Source organism: Rhinatrema bivittatum, chromosome 12 (assembly GCF_901001135.1).
Source record: "Rhinatrema bivittatum chromosome 12, aRhiBiv1.1, whole genome shotgun sequence".
NCBI lineage: Eukaryota > Metazoa > Chordata > Amphibia > Gymnophiona > Rhinatrematidae > Rhinatrema > Rhinatrema bivittatum.
In genome coordinates, this window is record NC_042626.1 from 76,165,864 (window position 1) to 76,189,655 (window position 23,792).

The 23,792-nt window shown below is 52.0% G+C and overlaps 1 protein-coding gene across 3 annotated transcripts in view; it reads left to right on the forward strand.

The window, feature by feature from the left end:
* CACNB1 (calcium voltage-gated channel auxiliary subunit beta 1) overlaps nt 1-23,792 on the forward strand; it is a 61,470-nt gene that overhangs the window by 34,973 nt on the left and 2,705 nt on the right. The window contains exons 5-11 of one of the 3 annotated variants that reach the window (XM_029572975.1): nt 661-737; nt 1,647-1,807; nt 4,787-4,867; nt 10,218-10,276; nt 10,640-10,749; nt 11,210-11,218; nt 18,490-18,641. In XM_029572975.1, coding sequence (XP_029428835.1) covers nt 661-737; nt 1,647-1,807; nt 4,787-4,867; nt 10,218-10,276; nt 10,640-10,749; nt 11,210-11,218; nt 18,490-18,641 — 649 coding nt within the window. Of the gene's footprint in view, nt 1-660; nt 738-1,646; nt 1,808-3,134; nt 3,155-4,786; nt 4,868-10,217; nt 10,277-10,639; nt 10,750-11,209; nt 11,219-18,489; nt 18,642-23,792 lie in introns of all 3 variants that reach the window. The other 2 variants (XM_029572976.1, XM_029572977.1) reach the window with 2 other exon arrangements.

Genomic DNA, 23,792 nt, shown 5'->3' on the forward strand with positions numbered 1-23,792 from the left:
GATGTGCCAAACAAGAATCAGCGCCCCCTGCAGGAAGCTGGGGGTTCCCAAATCTTTTAAGCAAAGGGCCGCATGCAAGGCCTGGGGAGAGGAAAGGTTGCTGGGCTTGATGAAACTTTGGGGTGATCCAGCGAGGTAATTTTTCATTCTGTATGAACAAGATAGCCTGATAAACTTATCTGCCTAACTTGTGCAAGATTTTTTAGTTAGATTTAGATTCCACTTTTTGCAGCGCTTCAAAGTGTATTACATTCAGGTACTGTAGGTGTTTCCCTATCCCCAGAGGGCTTACAATCTAAGTTTTGTACCTGAGGCAATGGAGGGTAAAGTGACTTGCCCAAGGTCACAAGGAGTGATGGTGGGACCTGAACCCTGGTCTCCTGCTTCATAGCCCCTGCTCTAACCACGAGGCTACTCCTAGATATTCAGAGGTGCAGCTGCACTGCTGGATATACTCAGCTAGATGTAGTTGGCTGCGGTTATCTGGCTAACTATAGGACAGCCAAATAACTGTCTTGCTCTTATTTATGACTACCTAAGTGCCATCCCGTGGCTCTTAGCTCTTTTCTGCTTTGCTTGGTTGAAGCTCTGCTGAGTCTGCAGGTTTCATTAGTGCTTTACTGATTGCTTATGTTTTCACTCTTCCATTTTCATAAACAGTAAATCCGGCGGGAACTCCAGCTCCAGCCTGGGGGATCTGGTGACAGGAACCCGGAGACCCGCTCCACCACTCAGTGGTAAGGACCCTGGGAGTGCAAAGCTTTTATCAGACCCTGAGCCCCCATCCCACAGTCCCTGGGGGATCAGAGGTCCCCAGTCCTCCGGGCTCCCTTCTGACTGCCTGCTTTGCTGAGAAAGCAATTGATTTCAAATTTTTTTTCCAAGAGGTTTATAATAATGTCTGCCTGTACTTTTTGGAGGGTGATGATCCCGGCATGGGAGGGAGATTCCCTGCGATGGCCCTGGCTGTGCCTCCTTAGTTTCTTCACCTTTTAAAACATGAACTGTTCAGCCCTGCTAGGACTGATGTGACGTACACTGATACGTGTTTCGCACCCATTCCTTGTCAAAATGAATTAGTGGTGGATGATTTTTTTTATTCCCTTTAAATACAAATTTCAGAATTGAATAAATCTGTCCCTGCTAAACTGCTCAAATACAAAGAAAGGCCCGTGCCAGGGTTAATAGATCTGTATCTGAGTAACACGGCCTGACTGAAGAGTCTGCTCCTGAAATTCATCTCAGTAAATGCCCTGCCGGGGTTGCCTCTCTGTCCTCTACTTGTAAGCAGCTAGAGGAGGGCGGTTCAGGAGCGGCCGAGTCACCCAGCACAGTGGCTGGGAACATTCCCTCCATTTTTCATGCACTTAAGGCACCGTCGGCAGGAGCTGGGCAGGGGGCTCAGCTGCCAGGGCGATGAAGAAGGACCTGAGCACTGGTGCAATCGGCACACCTCACGTCTGCAGCCAGCGGAGCCCTGGGCTGCTCTCTAAGGACCGGGGAGGGGCCCATTCTTTTCCTTTTTTTTTCAGTGGTCATCATCTTTTCATCTTCACCTAGTTAACTTTTTTTCAACCTTTTCTTTTGTTGTGTTCCTGCATCCCTTTCCCTCCTCTCTCTCTCTCTCTCCCTTTCCTCTACCCCAGGACCCTTAGATATATCTCACATAGATTATGGCCTAGATGCCCTTGAGCTAGAGGACGAAGAGCTGGATGCACAGGCTGCAGACCATCATACCCCTAAGACTAGCGTTAACAGTGTCACCACGCCCCCATCCAATGTCAAACGAATCCCTTTCTTTAAAAAGGTAAAATTCAGCCCATGCCAGGTTCTGGGACGCTGCAGCTTGTGTCTGATCCTAGGACGCTGCAGCTTGTGTCAGACCCTGGGATGGTGAAGCTTATGTCTGATCCTAGGACGCTGCAGCTTGTGTCAGACCCTGGGACACTGCAGCTTGTGTCAGACCCTGGGATGCTGCAGCTTGTGTCAGACCCTGGGGTGCTGCAGCTTGTGTCTGCCCTCAAATATTGTGTTCCTGTTGTGCATCGGATGCTTGCATTTTCCTAGTTGCTCAGTATTTACACTATCTGTTAATATCTGGAGATGGTCAGGAGATTAAATGCTCATGAGGGGTGCAGTTTTGGAGCTTGGTTCAGAGTGGATGCTGTGGGAATGGGTCTAGGAGCAGATGAGGAAGATTCCTGACATTAACAAACTAGTATCCCTGGCAGAGCCTGGCATTCACAGCTTGATGACCCTGGCAGGGTCTGTCTCTCACAGCCCAGTAACCCTAGCAGATACTGGAATTCATGGCCCACTGTAACCTTGGCAGGATCTCAGTTTCACAGTCCAGTAACACGGAGAGGGTCCGGGGCTCATGGCCCAGTAATCTTGACAAGGTCTGTCAGTGTATTCTGTGTTTGGACCAGGCTCCAGGCCTCCCTGTTATATGGCCAATCTGCATTTAGTAGGAAAATCTCAGGTTTGTTTATAATTAATCTGCTGTAAAAAGTTAAGACAAAATGTTCAGTGTGACATGCTTTACTGGGATGGTAAGAGACATCCCCCGTTCCAACAGCAGCCAAAAATACTTCAGAACAGCTTCTGAAAGGTGGCTGAATTACCCAAGTCTCCAGATAGCTCATTCATCTCTGCCTGTATAATGCATGCCAGCTGTTGAATGTGCCTGCGTGTATGCCTGTGTGCAATATGCCTGTTAGTGCTTCTGAATGTGCCTGCGTGCAATGTGCCTGTCTGTGTGCACATCTGAATCTGCCTGCGTGTATGCCTGTGTGCAATGTGCCTGTCTGTGTGCACATCTGAATGTGCCTGCGTGTATGCCTGTGTGCAATGTGCCTGTCTGTGTGCACATCTGAATGTGCCTGTGCGTATGGCCAGGTCTGGGCAGAGGTGTGTGTGTGTCTGACTTGTTAATAACATGCCTGCCTTGTTATCTTTTCTTGTCTCGCCTGCCTTTACCCGCTGTCTCTATTTCTTCTCCTTTCCCTCTGTCTGTCTGTTCTCCGATGACTTGTATGCCTTCCTTTATCTTTCTGTATCCCTGGTATGTCTTTCTCTATCTGCGTGTGTCTTTCCTCTTTGTGTCTCTCTCTGCCCATGGATCGCTGGTGTAGCCAAGCAGAAGCAGAAGTCGGTAAGTGTGAGCATCTCTCTTCTCTGTGTGTTACTGCTGCTCCTCTCGCTCCTCCATCATAAGCCGATGGAAAGCGAGCTCCTCCTTCCCTTGCTATCGAGACATGCACTGCCTACCATGAGCAGTATGTTGTGGGCAGAGCCTGCACACTCTACATAATGAGTGGAGTTTGCACACTGTACATAAGGGGTGGAGCCATCACACTCTACATAATGGGTGGAGTTTGCACACTGTACATAAGGGGTGGATCCATCACACTCTACATAATGGGTGGAGCTTGCACACTGTACATAAGGGGTGGATCCATCACACTCTACATAATGGGTGGAGCTTGCACACTGTACATAAGGGGTGGATCCATCACACTCTACCTAATGGGTAGAGCTTGCACACTGTACATAAGGGGTGGATCCATCACACTCTACATAATGAGTGGAGCTTGCACACTGTACATAAGGAGCAAAGCCTCTCAGGCTATACACAGTCATGGCTCAGGAGGTGGCTGCCACATCCTCATGGCGTGTGTATATTGGCCTGAGACATTCAGCTTCAAATTGAGTTAATATGGGAGTAATAAACTGCTGCTTAAAGGTGAAATAGTGTGGTACCCACAGAAAATGTATAGCGCTACGTGTCTTGTGTAGCGCTATAGAAATGTGCAAACTTCCTCACACTCAGTGCAGGTGAAGGTAAATGAACAGCGTGGAAACTTTACACACATACTGCAGAGGTGTGCCGGCAGAGACAAGGGGCTCCTAGGTGGGGAAGGAAAGGTTTTGGCAGAAGAAAAGCAAATAGAAATCTGTCCAGGTATTATTTCCAGGGGTAATAATCAAAGCCACCAAGACCCTAAAATTGCGGGGGAACCAGAATACTAGGGCTGCGGCCCTGAGTCCGTGTTTGTCCAGCCTCACAGGCTTGATGCTGGCTCCCAGAGATCTTACCACTGCTCTTTAAAGCTCTTCACAGTGAGGGCTGCGGCTCTCCTTTCCTACTGGGGATGGGGGTGGGGGGTAAAATCTTCCTTGCACCCCCTCTGCTGCCGCTCTAGTAAGAGAGCCCCACAGTTCTGGAGGTTTGTAGACTGCTCTTTTAGACCTGGACATGAGTGTGAAGAAGGTGTGCGAGAAGCTGGCTAAAATGCCCTTTGCATCGCTCTTCCCTTACCCTCACTACTGGCTAGGACAGTGCCTCTCTCTTCTCCTGAACTGAACTTTCTTGCTTCTTTAAACTGGTGCCTTTTATTCTACGTTTGTCATGTTTGGGCCTGGATGGATGATTTGTTTGCATGGCTGATGTTTCTTATTTACTGGTTGTTGTTTTATGCTTTTGCCATTGCATTTTTTTGTTTCGTTGTCGGTCGCTGTAGAGTGCTTCGTAGATTGGAAAAATAAAATTCCCGCATACATTTGCGCTGATTATTGGTGCAAACCGTGCAGAGAAAACCGTATGTGTGGAGTTTTCACCAATGTTTGCAATTGGATTCTTCTCCCCCCACCCCGGTGTGTTTCTGGGCTCGAGCAGCGTTTGTGTATTGCAGTGTGCACAGTGTATGTGTGTACCTATCTCTCGATAAAGGAGAGCATGCCTTGGGCTGCCTGATGCCTTGCTCTCTGCACCTTTCTCCTGCAGATGGAGCACGTGCCACCTTATGATGTTGTGCCATCCATGAGGCCGATCATTTTAGTTGGGCCTTCCTTGAAGGGCTACGAGGTAAGGAACTGTCGAGTGCTGCCAAGCACAAAGAGCTGATGGGCGAGGGTGGGGCAGTGAGACCGTATGGGGTAGATTTTAAGAAGGTGTGCACGGGCGTACATGTGTGCACGCTACCCGGCGCGCACACATGTACACCCGATTTTATAACTTGTGCGCGCAATTTATAAAATCAGAGGTCAGCGCGCGCAAGGGGGCGCCGAGCCGCACTGCCTTCCCCCGTTCATAAGAACATAAGAAATTGCCATGCTGGGTCAGACCAAGGGTCCATCAAGCCCAGCATCCTGTTTCCAACAGTGGCCAATCCAGGCTACAAGAACCTGGCAATTACCCAAACACTAAGAAGATCCTTTGCTACTGATGCAATTACTCTCAGTGGCTATTCCCTAAGTAAACTTGATTAATAGCAGTTAATGGACTTCTCCTCCAAGAACTTATCCAAACCTTTTTTGAACCCATCTACACTAACTGCACTAACCACATCCTTTGGCAACAAATTCCATAGCTGTATTGTGCATTGAGTGAAAAAGAATTTTCTCCAATTAGTCTTAAATGTGCTACTTGCTAACTTCATGGAATGCCTCCTAGTCCTTCTATTATTTGAAAGTGTAAATAACCGATTTACATCTACTCGATCAAGTCCTCTCATGATCTTAAAGACTCCTATCATATCCCCCCTCAGCCATCTCTTCTCCAAACTGAACAGCCCTAACCTCTTCAGCCTTTCCTCATAGGGGAGCTGTTCCATCCCCTTTACCATTTTGGTTGCCCTTCTCTGTACCTTCTTCATCGCAACTATATATTTTTTGAGATGCGGTGACCAGAACTGTACACAGTATTCAAGGTGCGGACTCATCATTGAGCAACAGAGAGGCATTATGACATTTTCTGTTTTATTCACCATTCCCTTCCTAATAATTCCTAACATTCTGGTTGCTTTTTTGACTGCTGCAGCACAGTGAGCTGACAATTTTAAAGTATTATCCACTATGACGCCTAGATCTTTTTCCTGGGTGGTAGCTCCTAATATGGAACCTAACATCGTGTAACTACAGCAAGGGTTATTTTTCCCTATATGCAACACCTTGCACTTGTCCACATTAAATTTCATCTGCCATTTGGATGCCCAATCTTCCAGTCTTGCAAGGTCCTCCTGTAATGTATCACAATCCGCTTGTGATTTAACTACTCTGAATAATTTTGTATCATCCGCAAATTTGATAACCTCACTCATCGTATTCCTTTCCACATCATTTTTATATATATATATATATATATATATATATATATATATTGCAAAGGACCGGTCCAAGTACAGATCCCTGAGGCACGCCGCTGTTTACCCTTTTCCACTGAGAAAATTGACCATTTAGTCCTACTCTGTTTCCTGTCTTTTAACCAGTTTGTAATCCATGAAAGGGCATCGCCTCCTATCCCATGACTTTTTAGTTTTCTTAGAAGCCTCTCATGAGAGACTTTGTCAGACACCTTCTGAAAATCCAAATACACTACATCTACTGGGTCATCTTTATCCACATGTTTATTAACCCCTTCAAAAAAAATGAAGCAGATTTGTTAGGCAAGACTTCCCTTGGGTAAATCCATGTTGACTGTGATCCATTAAACCATGTCTTTCTATATGCTCTATGATATTGATCTTTAGAATAGTTTCCACTATTTTTCCTGGCACTGAAGTCAGGCTCCCTGGTCTATAGTTACCCGGATCGTCCCTTGAGCCCTCCACCCTCCAGTCTTCAGGTTCAATGGATGATTTTAATGATAGGTTACAAATTTTAACTAATAGATCAGAAATTTCATTTTTTAGTTCCTTCAGTACCCTAGGATGCATACCATCCAGTCCAGGAGATTTGCTACTCTTTAGCTATTATGATTATTGGTGTTTGGGTGGATCCTTGGACACTGTGGCAGCTGACCACGCCCACGGGGGCAGTCCCGTGAGGGACCACAGTGTCAGGCTAAACTCCGGACAGACAAACGCAGATTGAATCTTTTATTAAACAGTATATGGAACCACCAGAGGTGGCAGTAGTGAGTAGTGGTTGTAGAGCCCAGCTGGGCACATCTCTCACAGAACGCTGGAACAGCAGATCCTCTGTAGGCAGTGCTGTAGTGGAAAGAGACTGAGAGTTATGAGCACACAATAAGATTAACATTCAGAGTCCCAAGTAGAATAGGAGAACTCCGAGACAGGGAGAGCAGGCCCTCGAGGAGCGAGTACCTGATCCCTTAGAGCAGGGAGACTCAGTAGCATTGTACTCTCTAGCAGTAGCAGAGATTCCACTAGACGAGATTTCTTGCACCAGAGCAGAGGGCAGGCCCTTGAGGAGCGAGTACCTGATTCCAGTGAAGCAGTACTGTGGAGAGAGATGGTGACTGTACTTACTGATGGAAACTGTAGTTAGTTCTTCCAAGTAGAAGGTAGAGGTTGCAGGCAGTGACACAGGGATCATGGGCCCTCAAGGAGCGAGTACCGGTTTCCTGATAGCACCTGAAAGAAGCAGAGAGGCCCCCGGGGAGCGGGTACCCTGTTAGTGACCCCCGAAGGGTAGTAAGAGTTCCAGATAGAGCTGGAGTGGCAGAGTAGCTTAGGGACGGAGAACGAATCCCATCCATACGAGTTCCGTTGCTAACTCAACGAGCTAGCAAATGCAGTAGGCAGATATACCCTGGAGTCGTGATGTCAGAACAGAACCCCTGAGGTTCGCGCCAACATGGAAATAAAGATGAGGGCGGCGTGCGCCCACGTGCCCTAGAGGTACCTTGAAGGAGAATGGTGGAGGCAGCACCAAAGCCAGTCCGGGGATGCCGGAGAGGTCGGCAAGCAGACGCCGCCGTGGCCATCAGTCCAAGGTGAGCGGGAGGAGCCGCAAGTAGAGAGAGGTAGGCGGGGCGAAGCCGTCGAAGACCGACGGATGTAACAGTATCCCCTGCAAAGGACGGCCTCCAGCCCTTTTACCAGGGTTTGGTTTGTGTGGATGCATCTGATGAAATTGAAGAAGCATCTCTTTGTCCAGGATATTTGCCATCGGCTCCCAAGAATTTTCTTCGGGGCCGTAACCTTCCCAAGACAGAAGGTATTCCCAAGTTTTGCCACGTCTTCTTACATCCAGAATAACTTCAACCTTATAGTCAAGGTCTTCTTCTGTGGTAACAGAAGTTGGTTCTGGAGACTTGGGTGAGAACTTACTGAGAATGAATGGTTTCAAAAGTGAAACGTGGAATGCGTTGTGGATTTTCAATCCAGGTGGTAACTTCAGACTGTACGTAATGTTGCCAAGACGTCGGAGAATTGGAAACGGTCCGACGTAGCGTGGAGCAAATAGAGTAGAATGTAACTTTAGTCTCAAGTGCTTAGTTGACAGCCAGACTTTGTCACCAGGTAGAAATACAGGCACTTTAGAGTGATGAGCATCGTATGATTTCTTTGCTCGTTCACCCGCTTTGATTAGCATGTCTTTAGTCTGAATCCATAATTGATGGATATCATCAGCAGTGGATTGAGCTGCTGGGGACGACACTGAGAGAGTCAGTGGAAGTGGTGGTGAAGGTAGTCGTCCATAGACCACTTTGAAAGATGTTGATCCAGTGGATGACGCTGGATGTGAGTTAATGGCGAATTCTGCCCATGGCAAAAGTTTGGCCAATTATTCTGATGGCAACTCACATAGGCGTGAATGAACTGTTTTAGGGTCCTATTCATCCTCTCAGTTTGGCCATTAGATTGGGGATGATAGGCTGATGTATAATCCAGAGAGATGTCAAATAGCTTGCACAAAGCCTTCCAGAATTTTGCCGTGAATTGCGATCCTCTATCCGAGGCAATGTGCTTCGGTAGGCCATGTAGGCGAAAGATGTGGACAGGCAGCAGAGGAATAGTGCTAGTATGAGCAGCAGTGGGACAATGTGGGTACAGGTGACAGTGGGACACTGTGAGTACAAGTAGCAGAGGGATAGTGTTGCGATGCCCCCTGCTGCTGCGCTACAGGAGGTCTCTTACCTTCCTCCAGAGGCCGCCTTGAAGCCAGGGCCTCGCCTGTGTTCCATCCGGGACTTGCTCCAGGGCCTGAGTGGCCTAGCTGTGCCTGTGGCTTGCAAGCCTCATCTATTGGACTTCCTGTTTGGCGACGCCCTTCTCCTAGGGGCTGGCCCGCAGCTCTCCACCTGACTTATAGGACCAGCGGTGGGCGGTCCTGGCAAGCTCCTCCCAGGGAGTTGCCTTCTACCTCCAGTATTTAAGGACTTTCTGTTCACTTGCAAAGGGCCTTGGATCTGTGCATTACAGTTGTCTGTAACCTTGCCGATCCAGGTCTTCCATGTTTCCTGATGTCTGCCTTGACGTGTTTCCTGATGTCTGATCCTGAAGCTGCCTGATCCTGATCCAGTTCCGCTTGTTCTGTCCTACGTCCTGTCTGGCTCCTGAGCCTTCTGGCCTGTTGGGCCCTGGAGTGGCCAACAGGAGGGATTCGTCCCCCGGGCTCTGGAGCTTCCCTGCCTGCCAGCCGTAAGGACTTCGGATGTGAGTATCCCAGCATCGGAGTTCCTGTTCGCCTGGAGTTTCCCTGCACCCTCCTTCTCAGCGTGGTCCGCGACCAGCCTTCCTGGGCTGTGTAGGGCGCGTCTGGGACAGGGTGGTCCGCGACTCAGTTCCACGGGTGGGCTGAGTAGGGCGCCCTGATGGACAGTGCCATGTTTCCGTCCAGCCTTGTCTACAGTGTCTGCTTCAGCCCCCGTCTGACGTCTTCTGTATAAGGACTCTGTCTGGCCCTCGCCTCTGTCCGGCCTGCTGCCCATTGCCGTTCCCTGCGGCAGGTCCGAAAGGGGCCGGGAACAGTCGGAGGACCGTTCATTAGTCAACTTCCCCGTGTTGGCTACCATGGGCATGCAGGTCCGGCTGAGGGCCGGACTTCCTGCTTCTTTCCTGCCTGCTTGGCTCCCATGCCTGCTCAGCTCACCTCCCACGGTGTGGCCTTGGGCTCCTCCTGGGGTCCTGCCGTGGCCCAAGGGCTCACCACCCGCCCGAGACGACCGCACCCCGCGCGCGCTCGTAACAGATAGTGCGAGTATAGGCAGCAGTGGACAGTGTTGGGCACAGGTGGCAGTGGGACAGTGTGAGTTCAGGGTGAGGTGGGATATGCATGAGTGCAAGGTTGGGAGGAGAGTGGGTTCAGGTGTTGCTGGTACTGTATGGGTGCGGGGGTGGGAATGAAAATGTCTGTAAATGGTAGGGAGGCTGCATAATCCAGGCTGGACAGGGAGGAAGCCCAAGAAGTTCATCTTGCCTAGGGCAGTGTGCAGCTCATGTCTCTCTGTCTCCCCCCACCCTCCACAGGTGACAGATATGATGCAGAAAGCTCTATTCGATTTCCTGAAGCACAAGTTTGAGGGAAGGTAAGGTATACCTGAACTGCTGAGCGCAAAAGAGGGGTGATAAGGTGTAAATGTGTGCTAGAGGCGTGCTCTCCCCTGCCGCCTCAAGGCGGGTGACTGCCAGGAAGGAGGAAAGCATGAGAATATTGACTGCACCAGAAGATAGTTGTTACTTTTAGGATTTGGGGGTATTTTTCTTTTATGTAAGCTGTTATAATAACACAGGAATATTTCTAGGGTCCATTGGTCAGACTGCTCAGAATCTAAGCCCACGTTTTGTGATGTCTGAATGTTATTTATAGCCCTTCCTCAGAGAGCTTGAAGCAGCTGTTTGAGAGGAGTGCTCTAGGTCTATCGTTATTTCAGTGTTGTCTCTGTCCCTAGAATATCTATCACCCGAGTGACGGCTGACATCTCTCTGGCCAAGCGCTCTGTGTTAAACAACCCCAGCAAGCACACCATAATCGAGCGATCCAACACCCGCTCCAGCCTGGGTAAGCCGGGAGTGGGGAGGGTGCCCAGGGTACTCCAGGCTGCATAAACTGGGCTCCTGCTGGGTTCTGATTCTCATGGGCTTCCGCAGGTTCTGATATGTTGAGTGGGGACAGTAGTAGCAGTTTTGTGCATTCAAGCTCAGTCAGCTACATCTGAACAACTAAGAAAACCATTGCAATACCTGTCTACCCCTGCTGTGTACCCTAGAAAGCTTAACCGATGCCCCCTGTGTGATATTCTGCCCTGGTGATATGCTCCTTTGCTTGCTAAGCCATCCATGTGATAATGTCCTATGTGTGGCAGTGTCCTCTGCATGGTAACCTCTCCACAATGCAATATCCCATCCACCCTGCGGGATATCTGCCCTGCAGCTTGCTCTTCTTGCTGAGGATTAAGTTGATGTTTGCTTGTAGCTTTCATCTCTTCTCTTCTTTTCTCCCTGGCTTGCTCCTGATGCAGATGTGCTGGGTATGTATTCTTTAACCACTGATGAAATCATAGCTCCCTCCCCAAAATGTGTTTATATTTTGTCCTGGGACAGAGAATTCCTGCCCTCAAATCTGTGGCTTTGAGGGAGATGTTACTCGCTTCTTCTGTGAGGTGTTCTATGCAAAACATTTACATATCCGTGTGTGACATGCTATAACATCCATAGCTTGAGCCAGCCAATAGCTGGGTGGCAAGTGCTGGCCTGGGTTGTGTCCCCCAGGGGCGGATTCCCGATGACGACCGGCCCGGGGATTCGCTGCCCAGGCCAGCCCAGGAGATACCATGTGGTCTACTGAGCGTGGCTCTATCACGGCCGCGCTCGGCAGACCATGTGACTAGAGCGACCGGCCCACCGGGGGATGCCTGATCCCCCGATAGGCCAATCCGGCCCTGATGTCCCCAGGCTGGGCCTCTGCTCCTGGGCTGGGATTGCTGTGGGAGGAGTGACATCAGGTAGCCAAACTTAGGATCCAGAAGTTTCTGGGGCCTGGGAGTTTTGCTGCAACAGCTTGCCTGAGCAAGGGAGGGAGTATAAAAATCTAGGCAAATTCTCAGGTGAAGGCTCAGGGTGCCAGAACCCAACAGAACTGGAAGCTCCAAGGAGCACACATGTGTAATAAAATGTTTTTATTTATTTAAAATGATTTATATTCCACTCATATTGAAAAATTCATGCTGAACAGATTACAAAATAGAAACAAAATAATATAAAATATTAAAATAACATACTACATAAAAGTAAAACAAAATGGACATGAATCAAAAAACATAAAAACATAAAGTTCAGTATCCAAACTATTATAAGCACAAAGCTATCCTAACTCAAGAAAAACAGCTATTTTTTATTTGGAAGCTGTTTTTCTTAATAAAATGTTACAATATTCACACATGCACATAATAACGCTGAGCTTTCCAAATGTGTGTCAAAAAATGTTACAATATTCACACATTTACGTAAATACGCTGAGCTTTCCACACGCATCTAATAAAATGTTACAATATTCACATATGCATGTAATAACACTGAACTATCCACATGCGTATAATAAAATGTTACAATATTCACACATGCACGTAATAACACTGAACTATCCACACGCGTATAATAAAATGTTACAATATTCACACATGCACGTAATAACGCTGAGCTTTCCACACGTGTGTAATAAAATGTTACAATATTCACACATGCACATAATAACACTGAGAGTAACAAACAGAAGGATCGCCTACCCTGCTGATTTTTGGGTCCTTCCATAATAACACTGAGCTATCCACACATGTAGGGCGATATCTCCTGTTTACCAATGATGCACCAGTTATGAATTATAATAGCCATGCACAAGATAAATTCTGACAGGCCCAGACTCTGCTATATAGCAGGAGGACTTTTACCCAGGTGAACTTTAAACTACCTTGCATCAGTGGAAACTAGAGGCCTTGCACAAGCAGTATTGAAGGTCTTATCAGATGTGCATGTTTGTAGTTCCTGTGCAAGTAAAGAAACCATACAGAAGAGACAGTATGACTTAAGATCCTAAGCAAGTGTCAGGGACATTCAAAAGGAAGCAGCCTGGGACAGTGCTAACACTCTGACATGTAGCTTGGCCTGCCAATGTGGCAGGACCCTTCCCGAAGAAATGGGAGGGGAGAGAAAGACCTGCAATGCAGCAAAAGACCCTCCACCCACCACGAGGGTATGCATGAGCTTATGCATATTTATCAGTTGGGAAGTATAAGACAGAGGGGCAAGGAGGAGAAGGGGTTCGGTTCCAGAAAATTAAAAAGAAAAAGGCAGAAAAGAAGGAAAGAATAGAACCTCCTGGAAGAGTGACCCAGAAGCCAAAAAGGGAGCAGTGAGGTGAGGCATTGACCCCCAGAGGAGCCCAAATCCTGAACACAAACCTTGGGAGAAAACCCTGAGAGTGAGAACCTGTGCTGAAGTGTCCCTGGAAGCAAAAGGAGGGTCCGAAGCTGGCCAGATCTCCCTGCCATCACGAAGGGTGAGAACCAGCCCTGCCCGCTCTGCCAGCCAGTCCAGGAAGGAAGCCTCTCCCCTGCCCACGCTCTCCAGCCGGAACCTGCTTCAGAGGTGAACAGAGGAATCGCCTGAAAGTTAGAATCAGAAGTAAGTAAGTTAGTCATAAGTATTAGTATCTTAAGCAGGCTAAGGTTTATGGCATGTTTTGTTACCACTAGAAAAACAACCAAAGAGGAAAAATAGTATTAATACCATAACCTAAGGGAAGTTAGTATCAGAAAGAGTTGTGCTCTATATAAAATAATCCACAGGCTCTTGCCCTCAATGGGCTTCAACCAGTATCATACATTAGAGCACTCCATTCACATCATGTACTACAACAAACCTAAGGGGTAAATTTTAAAAGGGCGCATGTTATAAAATCAGGGGTCTATGCGTGCAAGGGGGTGCACAATTGTACACCTTGCGCGCACCTTGTGCGCTGCCTTCCCCCATTCCCTTCCCCTAACCTGACCTTCCCACACCTTCCCCTAACCTTTCCCCCCCTAGCCCTACTCTAGCCCCCCCCCCCCCCCAAAGTTTTATCAAAGCTTTTGCGCCTGCCTCTGGATTTATGCGCATAGGGCTTTTAAAATCCGGCCCTAATTCTAACCATTTTTGTTTTATTTCTCAATCTAAAAAACTATTTAAAAACAATTTCTTATTAGTCTTATCTTATATCATTTTGTCCTTTAAACTAAACATTTTCTTTTTCTTATCTTGGATTTTACAGATGAGTGCTCTAAAATTATTCCCACAGATCTCCCAACATTGACAATGTCTTGGCAAAATGCCTTCTTCAGGGCAACCAAATTAATCTACAACAAAGCACAAAAACATACATTTAAAAACTTCCTATATCTAACCCATTCCCAACAATTTATAATGGCAACCTAATCGGAACATACTCACTCTACCAGCCAGCAAATAACTGAGTCACATCTACTCGTTCAAGACCTCTCATGATCTTAAAGACCTCTATCATATCCCCCCCTCAGCCGTCTCTTCTCCAAGCTGAACAGCCCTAACCTCTTCAGCCTTTCCTCATAGGGGAGCTGTTCCAAAGGAGCCTCAACCTTTTTACACTTTATTGCGCTCCGATGCTTGTTGATCCGAGTTTTAAGCTGGCGCATTGTGTTTACAATATAAATTAATTTACATGGACATCAAATCAAGTAAACTAACTTACTGGAGGAACAAGTCGACAATACCTTCGGTTTAAAATTTTTTAATTTAGTCAAAGGTAAGCCCACGTTTGATAGCTAGGGTACGACTCTGTCCTGGATGGCCTGCCAGATTGGAATTGTGTGCCCACTTCAACAGTTTCTTCCTTAAACTCCTGGCCACCACCGTCTTCCCGGTGAGTACCGTTTGGGTGGCTGCGAGAACCACTCTTTCGGGATCAATGATATGACGGGGTTCATCCAGAGGTGAGAAGGATTGAGAAAGGGCATCAGCCCAAGTGTTCTTCTCTCCCGGACGATACTTCAAAATCTATTGAAAAACAGAGACCATCTTGCTTGACAGTAGTTGAGTCGTTGAGCATGTTGAAGGTACTCTAGATTCTTGTGATCAGTGTACACTACTATTTGGTGTTGTGCGCCTTCTAGCCAAGGATGCCACTCTTCAAAAGCCAGCTCCTTGTCTCCGATCCCATAATTTCTCTCAGCAAGCGAGAATCGCCTAGAAAAGGAGCAAGGATGGAGCACCAAGTTGTAAGCTCCTTTAAGGTCTAATTTGGAGAATATTTTGGCTCCTTGGAGCCTATCGAACAGTTCAGAAATTAAGGGCAGGGGGTACCTGTCCTTGATGGTAATCTCATTCAGACCCCTAGAGACAGGCGCAACAGGGCTAGGTGAGGGCTAGGGGGCGGGAGGGGAAGGGGAAGGGAGGTTAGGTTAGGGGGCTGGGAAGTTTCCTCCCAGGCCACTCTGATTTTGGAGCGCCCTGGTAGGGAACGGGGGAAGGCCGCAGGTGTTGGTGCGCACTAGTTGCAGAATTGTGCACCCCCTTGCGTGCGCCGACCCCCGATTTTATAACATGCATGCATCTGCGCGCGCATGTTATAAAATCCATGTGTGCGCGCCAGGTAGCGCGCACATGGACGCCCGCACACACGTTTTAAAATCTAACTCGCATTGTCTTTTACCTGACTTAGGATCTCAAGGAAGTTGGGAGGGCAGCTAGCAGTGTCTTGTAGCAGAGAGATCCCTGCACCCCCCAACCGGCCTACACACACATTTAATAAAATGTTACAATATTCACACATGAACCTAATAATGCTGAGCTTTCCCCACAGTGAGAAAAATGTTCAGATTTGGAGTTGGACGTCTAAGTTTGACATCATGCACATACTGGGGTAGATTTTATAACATGCGCGCCCTACCCAGCCGCTCCGAAATCAGAGGGAACTTCCTTACCCCTCCACCCCACCTTCCCTTCCCCTACCTCCCCCGCCCTTTCCTCCCTACCTTTGATGATTTCTTTTTTTTCTTTCAACCTTACTTTAGCCCTGGGGCTGAAGTAAGTTGTGCGTGCCGGCCAACTGCTGGCGCGCAATCCCCGGCCCAGCAGTCATGCAGAGGCCTCTGGCCACGCCCCCAGACTTACACGCATCCCGGGGCTTTACGTGCGCCACCGGGCCTTTTGAAAATAGGCCCGGCGCGTGGAACCTTTTGAAAATCCGGCCCATTGTTAGGGGCCTGAAATTTAAAGAAAAGTGGCAATACTATGAAATGCCTTTTTTGGTGCTGGAATCCAAGAATTTCACACTTTGGGCAGACAAAATAGAAGCAAATTTTCAAACTTTTTAGCTGTCCAGTGGAATGAGCTTCAGTAGCTATGCTGTTTGTTTCTTTTAGCTCATGCCCTTAGAAAGAAGTTACAGATCTGTATGTACCTCGGGTTTTGTGTGCCATACAGAAACATTCAGGCCGATACAGTACAGTGCACTCCGGCATTTGGACGTGCGTTTTGGACGCGCTAGCTTTACCCCTTATTCAGTAAGGGGTAATAGCGCGTCCAAAACGCACGTCCAACCCCCACCGAACCTAATAGCGCCTGCAACATGCAAATGCATGTTGCGGGCCCTATTAGGTATTCACGCGCGATTCAGTAAGTAAAATGTGCAGCCAAGCCGCAGATTTTACTTTCAGAAATTAGCGCCGACCCAAAGGTATGTGCTAATTTCTCCGGGCACCGGGAAAGTGCACAGAAATGCAGTAAAAACTGCTTTTCTGTGCACCCTCCGACTTAATATCATGGCGATATTAAGTCGGAGGTCCCGAAAGTTTAAAAAAGTAAAAAAAAAAAAAAAAAAAAAATTTTAAATGGGCCCGCGGCTGGCGGGTCGAAAACCGGATGCTCAATTTTGCCGGCATCCGGTTTCCAAACCTGTGGCTGTCAGCGGGCTCTAGAATCGATGCCGGCAAAATTGAGCGTCGGCTGTCAAACCCGCTGACAGCCGCCGCTCCTGTCAAAAAGGAGGCGCTAGGGACACTACTGCGTCCCTAGCGCCTCTTTTTACTGCCGGGCCTAATTTTAATAAATTAAAATACTGAATCGCGCGCACAGGAGAGTGGCCTGTGCGCGCACCGGGAGAGCTCGCCCACTCTCCTGTGTTTTTACTGTATCGGCCCGATTATTAGGGCATTTCAGCTGAAGTAGGCCCTCTCAGCCCTGAAACAGTCCAGAAGGACACCAAAAACACAGGAAATATGAAAGAAGTGTGGTGTTCTAGAAAGGGCAAGCAACAAGCCCGGCACATCCTGAGCACCGGTGCAGTCCATTTTGGCTGTAGAGTGGGTTTGAGCAATTGCCAGAAGTGAAACCCTCTGAGATAAATCACTTCAGAGTTAGCAGCTCTGCGATGCTTGTGGGTGGCCTCTACTGCAGTCAGCAGCTTTGGGAGATCCCCAGTCCAGGCTCAACTTTAGAAAACGTGACTTCTGGGTAAGAACATTATCGCTATCCACTGGCTTCTCACCCTGCAGTACTGTGCGCTGCGGCTCGTGCACAGCTTAACACGCGACTGGATGCGCGTTTTGGACAGGTGTCCATAACCACCAAAGCAATACAGGCATCTGCGCATCCAAAACACACGTCCAAGCCACCACGTAGCTAACAGCGCTCATCACATGTAAATTCCAGGTAGATGAGGCTATTAACTAATCCCCGCGATGCAAAACATTTCCCATGTAGCCAATGCGCCCATTGCAAGACGGCAAATTCTATGCCAGCGCAGGGCTGGCATAAAGTTATAACATGCTCAGATCCTCATTGATAAAACCAAAAATCCTGCTTTCTGTGATTTCTCCATTTTGTGTTGTCATGATACTAAGTAGGAGGAACCACAGAAAGCAGATTCCAGCAAAAAAAAAAAAAAGAAGTCTTGGGTAAAAAAACATTCTGGGTGCTCCAGGTCAGGGCCGTGTATCTTGTGCATGTATATTGTGCCGGTAGCGGGAGAAAACGGACGCTCGTATTGACAGCCACCTCTTCTGTCTGCCCGATGCCGAAGAGGCTCTAAACAATTTTCCCTAGCACCTCCTTTTTAGCATGGCCCCCTTATATAAATATTGCATCGCGTGCCTAGGAGAGGTAGCTGGGCGCCCGTTTTCTACACATAAAAATTGCATCAGCCCCCATGTGTGCACATGCAGTACATACTACATATATGTATCTGTTGATATAGTTACTGTGATCATACCCGGTGTTTATCTGCCTAAATATAGTGTGTGTGTGGGTGTGTGAGTGAGTGTGTGGGTGTATATCTGTGTATGTATATGTCTGAGTGTGTGTACCTGAGTGTGTGTGGTTTAGTGTGTGTGTGTGTGTGTGTGGGTGTGTGAGTGTGTGTGCACAAACTGTAGAACTTAAGTTCCTTGCACATACATGGCACACAATCTGAGAGTCATATTCAAAGTCTTTTCTGGTTTATGCGTGGGCATAAACCTGTAGTGCAGGTAAATGCGATTTCATGCATTCTTTAACCCAGGCCGAGCAGAGGGGCAGAGGCTAGGTGGGCAGCACTTTTGCAAGCATGCTTTGCAGTTTTGGAAAGTAGGATGCATACATTTTCTTGGCAAACTCCCTGCAGAAATGAGCGAGTGTAACTGGTCCAGGGAGCTTTCCAAAGTGAATGTGCATGCATGTGCTTGCTTTAAGAATGGCTGGAAGTTGTGTGGGGGATTGCATCGGGGTGTGCTTACTGCTCGTCTCTTTGCTGCAGCAGAGGTACAGAGCGAGATTGAAAGGATCTTTGAACTAGCAAGGACACTGCAGCTGGTGGCACTGGACGCAGACACCATCAATCACCCGGCGCAGCTGTCCAAGACCTCACTGGCACCCATTCTGGTGTACATCAAAATCGCGTCCCCCAAGGTGAGAGGAAGATCCACGTGTACACTCGGGAGTCTCTCCCCTGCAGTGTGAGAGGAAGGAACAGCATCTAGCAGTGTCTCCCCTCTACAGTGTGAAAGCGGGGGGCACCCAGAACAGGATGCAGGAACCTCTCCCCCTGCAGTGTGAGGAGAGGGCACCCAGAGTAGGATGCAGGAACCTCTCCCCCTGCAGTGTGCGGAGGGGGACCCAGGGCAGGATGCAGGAACCTCTCCCCCTGCAGTGTGAGGAGGGGGACCCAGGGCAGGATGCAAGAACCTCTCCCCCTGCTGTGATAGGAGGGGGACCCAGGGCAGGATGCAGGAACCTCTCCCCCTGCTGTGATAGGAGGGGGGCATCCAGGGCAGGATGCAGGAACCTCTCCCCCTGCAGTGTGAGGAGGGGGCACCCAGGGCAGGATGCAGGAACCTCTCCCCCTGCAGTGTGAGGGGGGGGGGGGCACCCAGGGCAGGATGCAGGAACCTCTCCCCCTGCTGTGATAGGAGGGGGAGGCACCCAGGGCAGGAACCTCTCCCCCTGCTGTGTGAGGAGGGGGACCCAGGGCAGGAACCTCTCCCCCTGCTGTGATAGGAGGGGGGCACCCAGGGCAGGAACCTCTCCCCCTGCTGTGTGAGGGGGGGGACCCAGGGCAGGATGCAGGAACCTCTCCCCCTGCTGTGATAGGAGGGGGGCACCCAGGGCAGGATGCAGGAACCTCTCCCCCTGCAGTGTGAGGAGGGGGGCACCGAGGGCAGGATGCAGGAACCTCTCCCCCTGCTGTGTGAGGAGGGGGCACCCAGGGCAGGAACCTCTCCCCCTGCTGTGATAGGAGGGGGCACCCAGGGCAGGATGCAGGAACCTCTCCCCCTGCTGTGATAGGAGGGGGGCACCCAGGGCAGGATGCAGGAACCTCTCCCCCTGCTGTGATAGGAGGGGGGCATCCAGGGCAGGAACCTCTCCCCCTGCTGTGATAGGAGGGGGCACCGAGGGCAGGATGCAGGAACCTCTCCCCCTGCTGTGATAGGAGGGGGCACCGAGGGCAGGTTGCAGGAACCTCTCCCCCTGCTGTGTGAGGAGGGGGCACCCAGGGCAGGATGCAGGAACCTCTCCCCCTGCTGTGATAGGAGGGGGCACCGAGGGCAGGATGCAGGAACCTCTCCCCCTGCTGTGTGAGGAGGGGGCACCGAGGGCAGGATGCAGGAACCTCTCCCCCTGCTGTGTGAGGAGGGGGACCCAGGGCAGGATGCAGGAACCTCTCCCCCTGCAGTGTGAGGAGGGGGACCCAGGGCAGGATGCAGGAACCTCTCCCCCTGCTGTGATAGGAGGGGGCACCGAGGGCAGGATGCAGGAACCTCTCCCCCTGCAGTGTGAGGAGGGGGCACCGAGGGCAGGATGCAGGAACCTCTCCCCCTGCTGTGATAGGAGGGGGGCACCCAGGGCAGGATGCAGGAACCTCTCCCCCTGCTGTGATAGGAGGGGGCACCCAGGGCAGGATGCAGGAACCTCTCCCCCTGCTGTGATAGGAGGGGGGCACCCAGGGCAGGATGCAGGAACCTCTCCCCCTGCTGTGATAGGAGGGGGCACCCAGGGCAGGATGCAGGAACCTCTCCCCCTGCAGTGTGAGGAGGGGGCACCCAGGGCAGGATGCAGGAACCACTCCCCCTGCTGTGTGAGGGGGGGGACACCCAGGGCAGGATGCAGGAACCTCTCCCCCTGCTGTGATAGGAGGGGGCACCCAGGGCAGGATGCAGGAACCTCTCCCCCTGCTGTGATAGGGGGGGGGCACCCAGGGCAGGATGCAGGAACCTCTCCCCCTGCTGTGATAGGAGGGGGCACCCAGGGCAGGATGCAGGAACCTCTCCCCCTGCTGTGTTAGGAGGGGGCACCCAGGGCAGGATGCAGGAACCTCTCCCCCTGCTGTGTGAGGAGGGGGCACCCAGGGCAGGATGCAGGAACCTCTCCCCCTGCTGTGATAGGAGGGGGCACCCAGGGCAGGATGCAGGAACCTCTCCCCCTGCTGTTATAGGAGGGGGCACCCAGGGCAGGATGCAGGAACCTCTCCCCCTGCTGTGTGAGGGGGGGGGACCCAGGGCAGGAACCTCTCCCCCTGCTGTGTGAGGAGGGGGACCCAGGGCAGGAACCTCTCCCCCTGCTGTGATAGGAGGGGGGCACCCAGGGCAGGAACCTCTCCCCCTGCTGTGTGGGGGGGGGACCCAGGGCAGGATGCAGGAACCTCTCCCCCTGCTGTGATAGGAGGGGGGCACCCAGGGCAGGATGCAGGAACCTCTCCCCCTACAGTGTGAGGAGGGGGCACCCAGGGCAGGATGCAGGAACCTCTCCCCCTGCTGTGTGAGGAGGGGGCACCCAGGGCAGGAACCTCTCCCCCTGCTGTGATAGGAGGGAGCACCCAGGGCAGAATGCAGGAACCTCTCCCCCTGCTGTGATAGGAGGGGGGCACCCAGGGCAGGATGCAGGAACCTCTCCCCCTGCTGTGATAGGAGGGGGGCATCCAGGGCAGGAACCTCTCCCCCTGCTGTGATAGGAGGGGGCACCGAGGGCAGGATGCAGGAACCTCTCCCCCTGCTGTGATAGGAGGGGGGCATCCAGGGCAGGAACCTCTCCCCCTGCTGTGATAGGAGGGGGCACCGAGGGCAGGATGCAGGAACCTCTCCCCCTGCTGTGATAGGAGGGGGCACCGAGGGCAGGATGCAGGAACCTCTCCCCCTGCTGTGTGAGGAGGGGGCACCCAGGGCAGGATGCAGGAACCTCTCCCCCTGCTGTGATAGGAGGGGGCACCGAGGGCAGGATGCAGGAACCTCTCCCCCTGCTGTGTGAGGAGGGGGCACCCAGGGCAGGATGCAGGAACCTCTCCCCCTGCTGTGATAGGAGGGAGCACCCAGGGCAGGATGCAGGAACCTCTCCCCCTGCAGTGTGAGGAGGGGGACCCAGGGCAGGATGCAGGAACCTCTCCCCCTGCTGTGATAGGAGGGGGCACCGAGGGCAGGATGCAGGAACCTCTCCCCCTGCTGTGATAGGAGGGGGCACCCAGGGCAGGATGCAGGAACCTCTCCCCCTGCAGTGTGAGGAGGGGGCACCGAGGGCAGGATGCAGGAACCTCTCCCCCTGCTGTGATAGGAGGGGGGCACCCAGGGCAGGATGCAGGAACCTCTCCCCCTGCTGTGATAGGAGGGGGCACCCAGGGCAGGATGCAGGAACCACTCCCCCTGCTGTGTGAGGGGGGGGGCACCCAGGGCAGGATGCAGGAACCTCTCCCCCTGCTGTGATAGGAGGGGGCACCCAGGGCAGGATGCAGGAACCTCTCCCCCTGCTGTGATAGGAGGGGGGCACCCAGGGCAGGATGCAGGAACCTCTCCCCCTGCTGTGATAGGAGGGGGCACCCAGGGCAGGATGCAGGAACCTCTCCCCCTGCTGTGATAGGAGGGGGCACCCAGGGCAGGATGCAGGAACCTCTCCCCCTGCTGTGTGAGGAGGGGGCACCCAGGGCAGGATGCAGGAACCTCTCCCCCTGCTGTGATAGGAGGGGGCACCCAGGGCAGGATGCAGGAACCTCTCCCCCTGCTGTGATAGGAGGGGGCACCCAGGGCAGGATGCAGGAACCTCTCCCCCTGCTGTGTGAGGGGGGGGACCCAGGGCAGGAACCTCTCCCCCTGCTGTGTGAGGAGGGGGACCCAGGGCAGGAACCTCTCCCCCTGCTGTGATAGGAGGGGGGCACCCAGGGCAGGAACCTCTCCCCCTGCTGTGTGAGGGGGGGACCCAGGGCAGGATGCAGGAACCTCTCCCCCTGCTGTGATAGGAGGGGGGCACCCAGGGCAGGATGCAGGAACCTCTCCCCCTACAGTGTGAGGAGGGGGCACCCAGGGCAGGATGCAGGAACCTCTCCCCCTGCTGTGTGAGGAGGGGGCACCCAGGGCAGGAACCTCTCCCCCTGCTGTGATAGGAGGGGGCACCCAGGGCAGAATGCAGGAACCTCTCCCCCTGCTGTGATAGGAGGGGGGCACCCAGGGCAGGATGCAGGAACCTCTCCCCCTGCTGTGATAGGAGGGGGGCATCCAGGGCAGGAACCTCTCCCCCTGCTGTGATAGGAGGGGGCACCGAGGGCAGGATGCAGGAACCTCTCCCCCTGCTGTGATAGGAGGGGGGCACCCAGGGCAGGAACCTCTCCCCCTGCTGTGATAGGAGGGGGCACCGAGGGCAGGATGCAGGAACCTCTCCCCCTGCAGTGATAGGAGGGGGCACCGAGGGCAGGATGCAGGAACCTCTCCCCCTGCTGTGTGAGGAGGGGGCACCCAGGGCAGGATGCAGGAACCTCTCCCCCTGCTGTGATAGGAGGGGGCACCGAGGGCAGGATGCAGGAACCTCTCCCCCTGCTGTGTGAGGAGGGGGCACCCAGGGCAGGATGCAGGAACCTCTCCCCCTGCTGTGATAGGAGGGAGCACCCAGGGCAGGATGCAGGAACCTCTCCCCCTGCAGTGTGAGGAGGGGGACCCAGGGCAGGATGCAGGAACCTCTCCCCCTGCTGTGATAGGAGGGGGCACCGAGGGCAGGATGCAGGAACCTCTCCCCCTGCTGTGATAGGAGGGGGCACCGAGGGCAGGATGCAGGAACCTCTCCCCCTGCAGTGTGAGGAGGGGGCACCGAGGGCAGGATGCAGGAACCTCTCCCCCTGCTGTGATAGGAGGGGGGCACCCAGGGCAGGATGCAGGAACCTCTCCCCCTGCTGTGATAGGAGGGGGCACCCAGGGCAGGATGCAGGAACCTCTCCCCCTGCTGTGATAGGAGGGGGCACCGAGGGCAGGATGCAGGAACCTCTCCCCCTGCTGTGTGAGGGGGGGGCACCCAGGGCAGGATGCAGGAACCTCTCCCCCTGCTGTGATAGGAGGGGGCACCCAGGGCAGGATGCAGGAACCTCTCCCCCTGCTGTGATAGGAGGGGGCACCCAGGGCAGGATGCAGGAACCTCTCCCCCTGCTGTGATAGGAGGGAGCACCCAGGGCAGGATGCAGGAACCTCTCCCCCTGCTGTGATAGGAGGGGGGCACCCAGGGCAGGATGCAGGAACCTCTCCTCCTGCAGTGTGAGGAGGGGGCACCGAGGGCAGGATGCAGGAACCTCTCCCCCTGCTGTGTGAGGAGGGG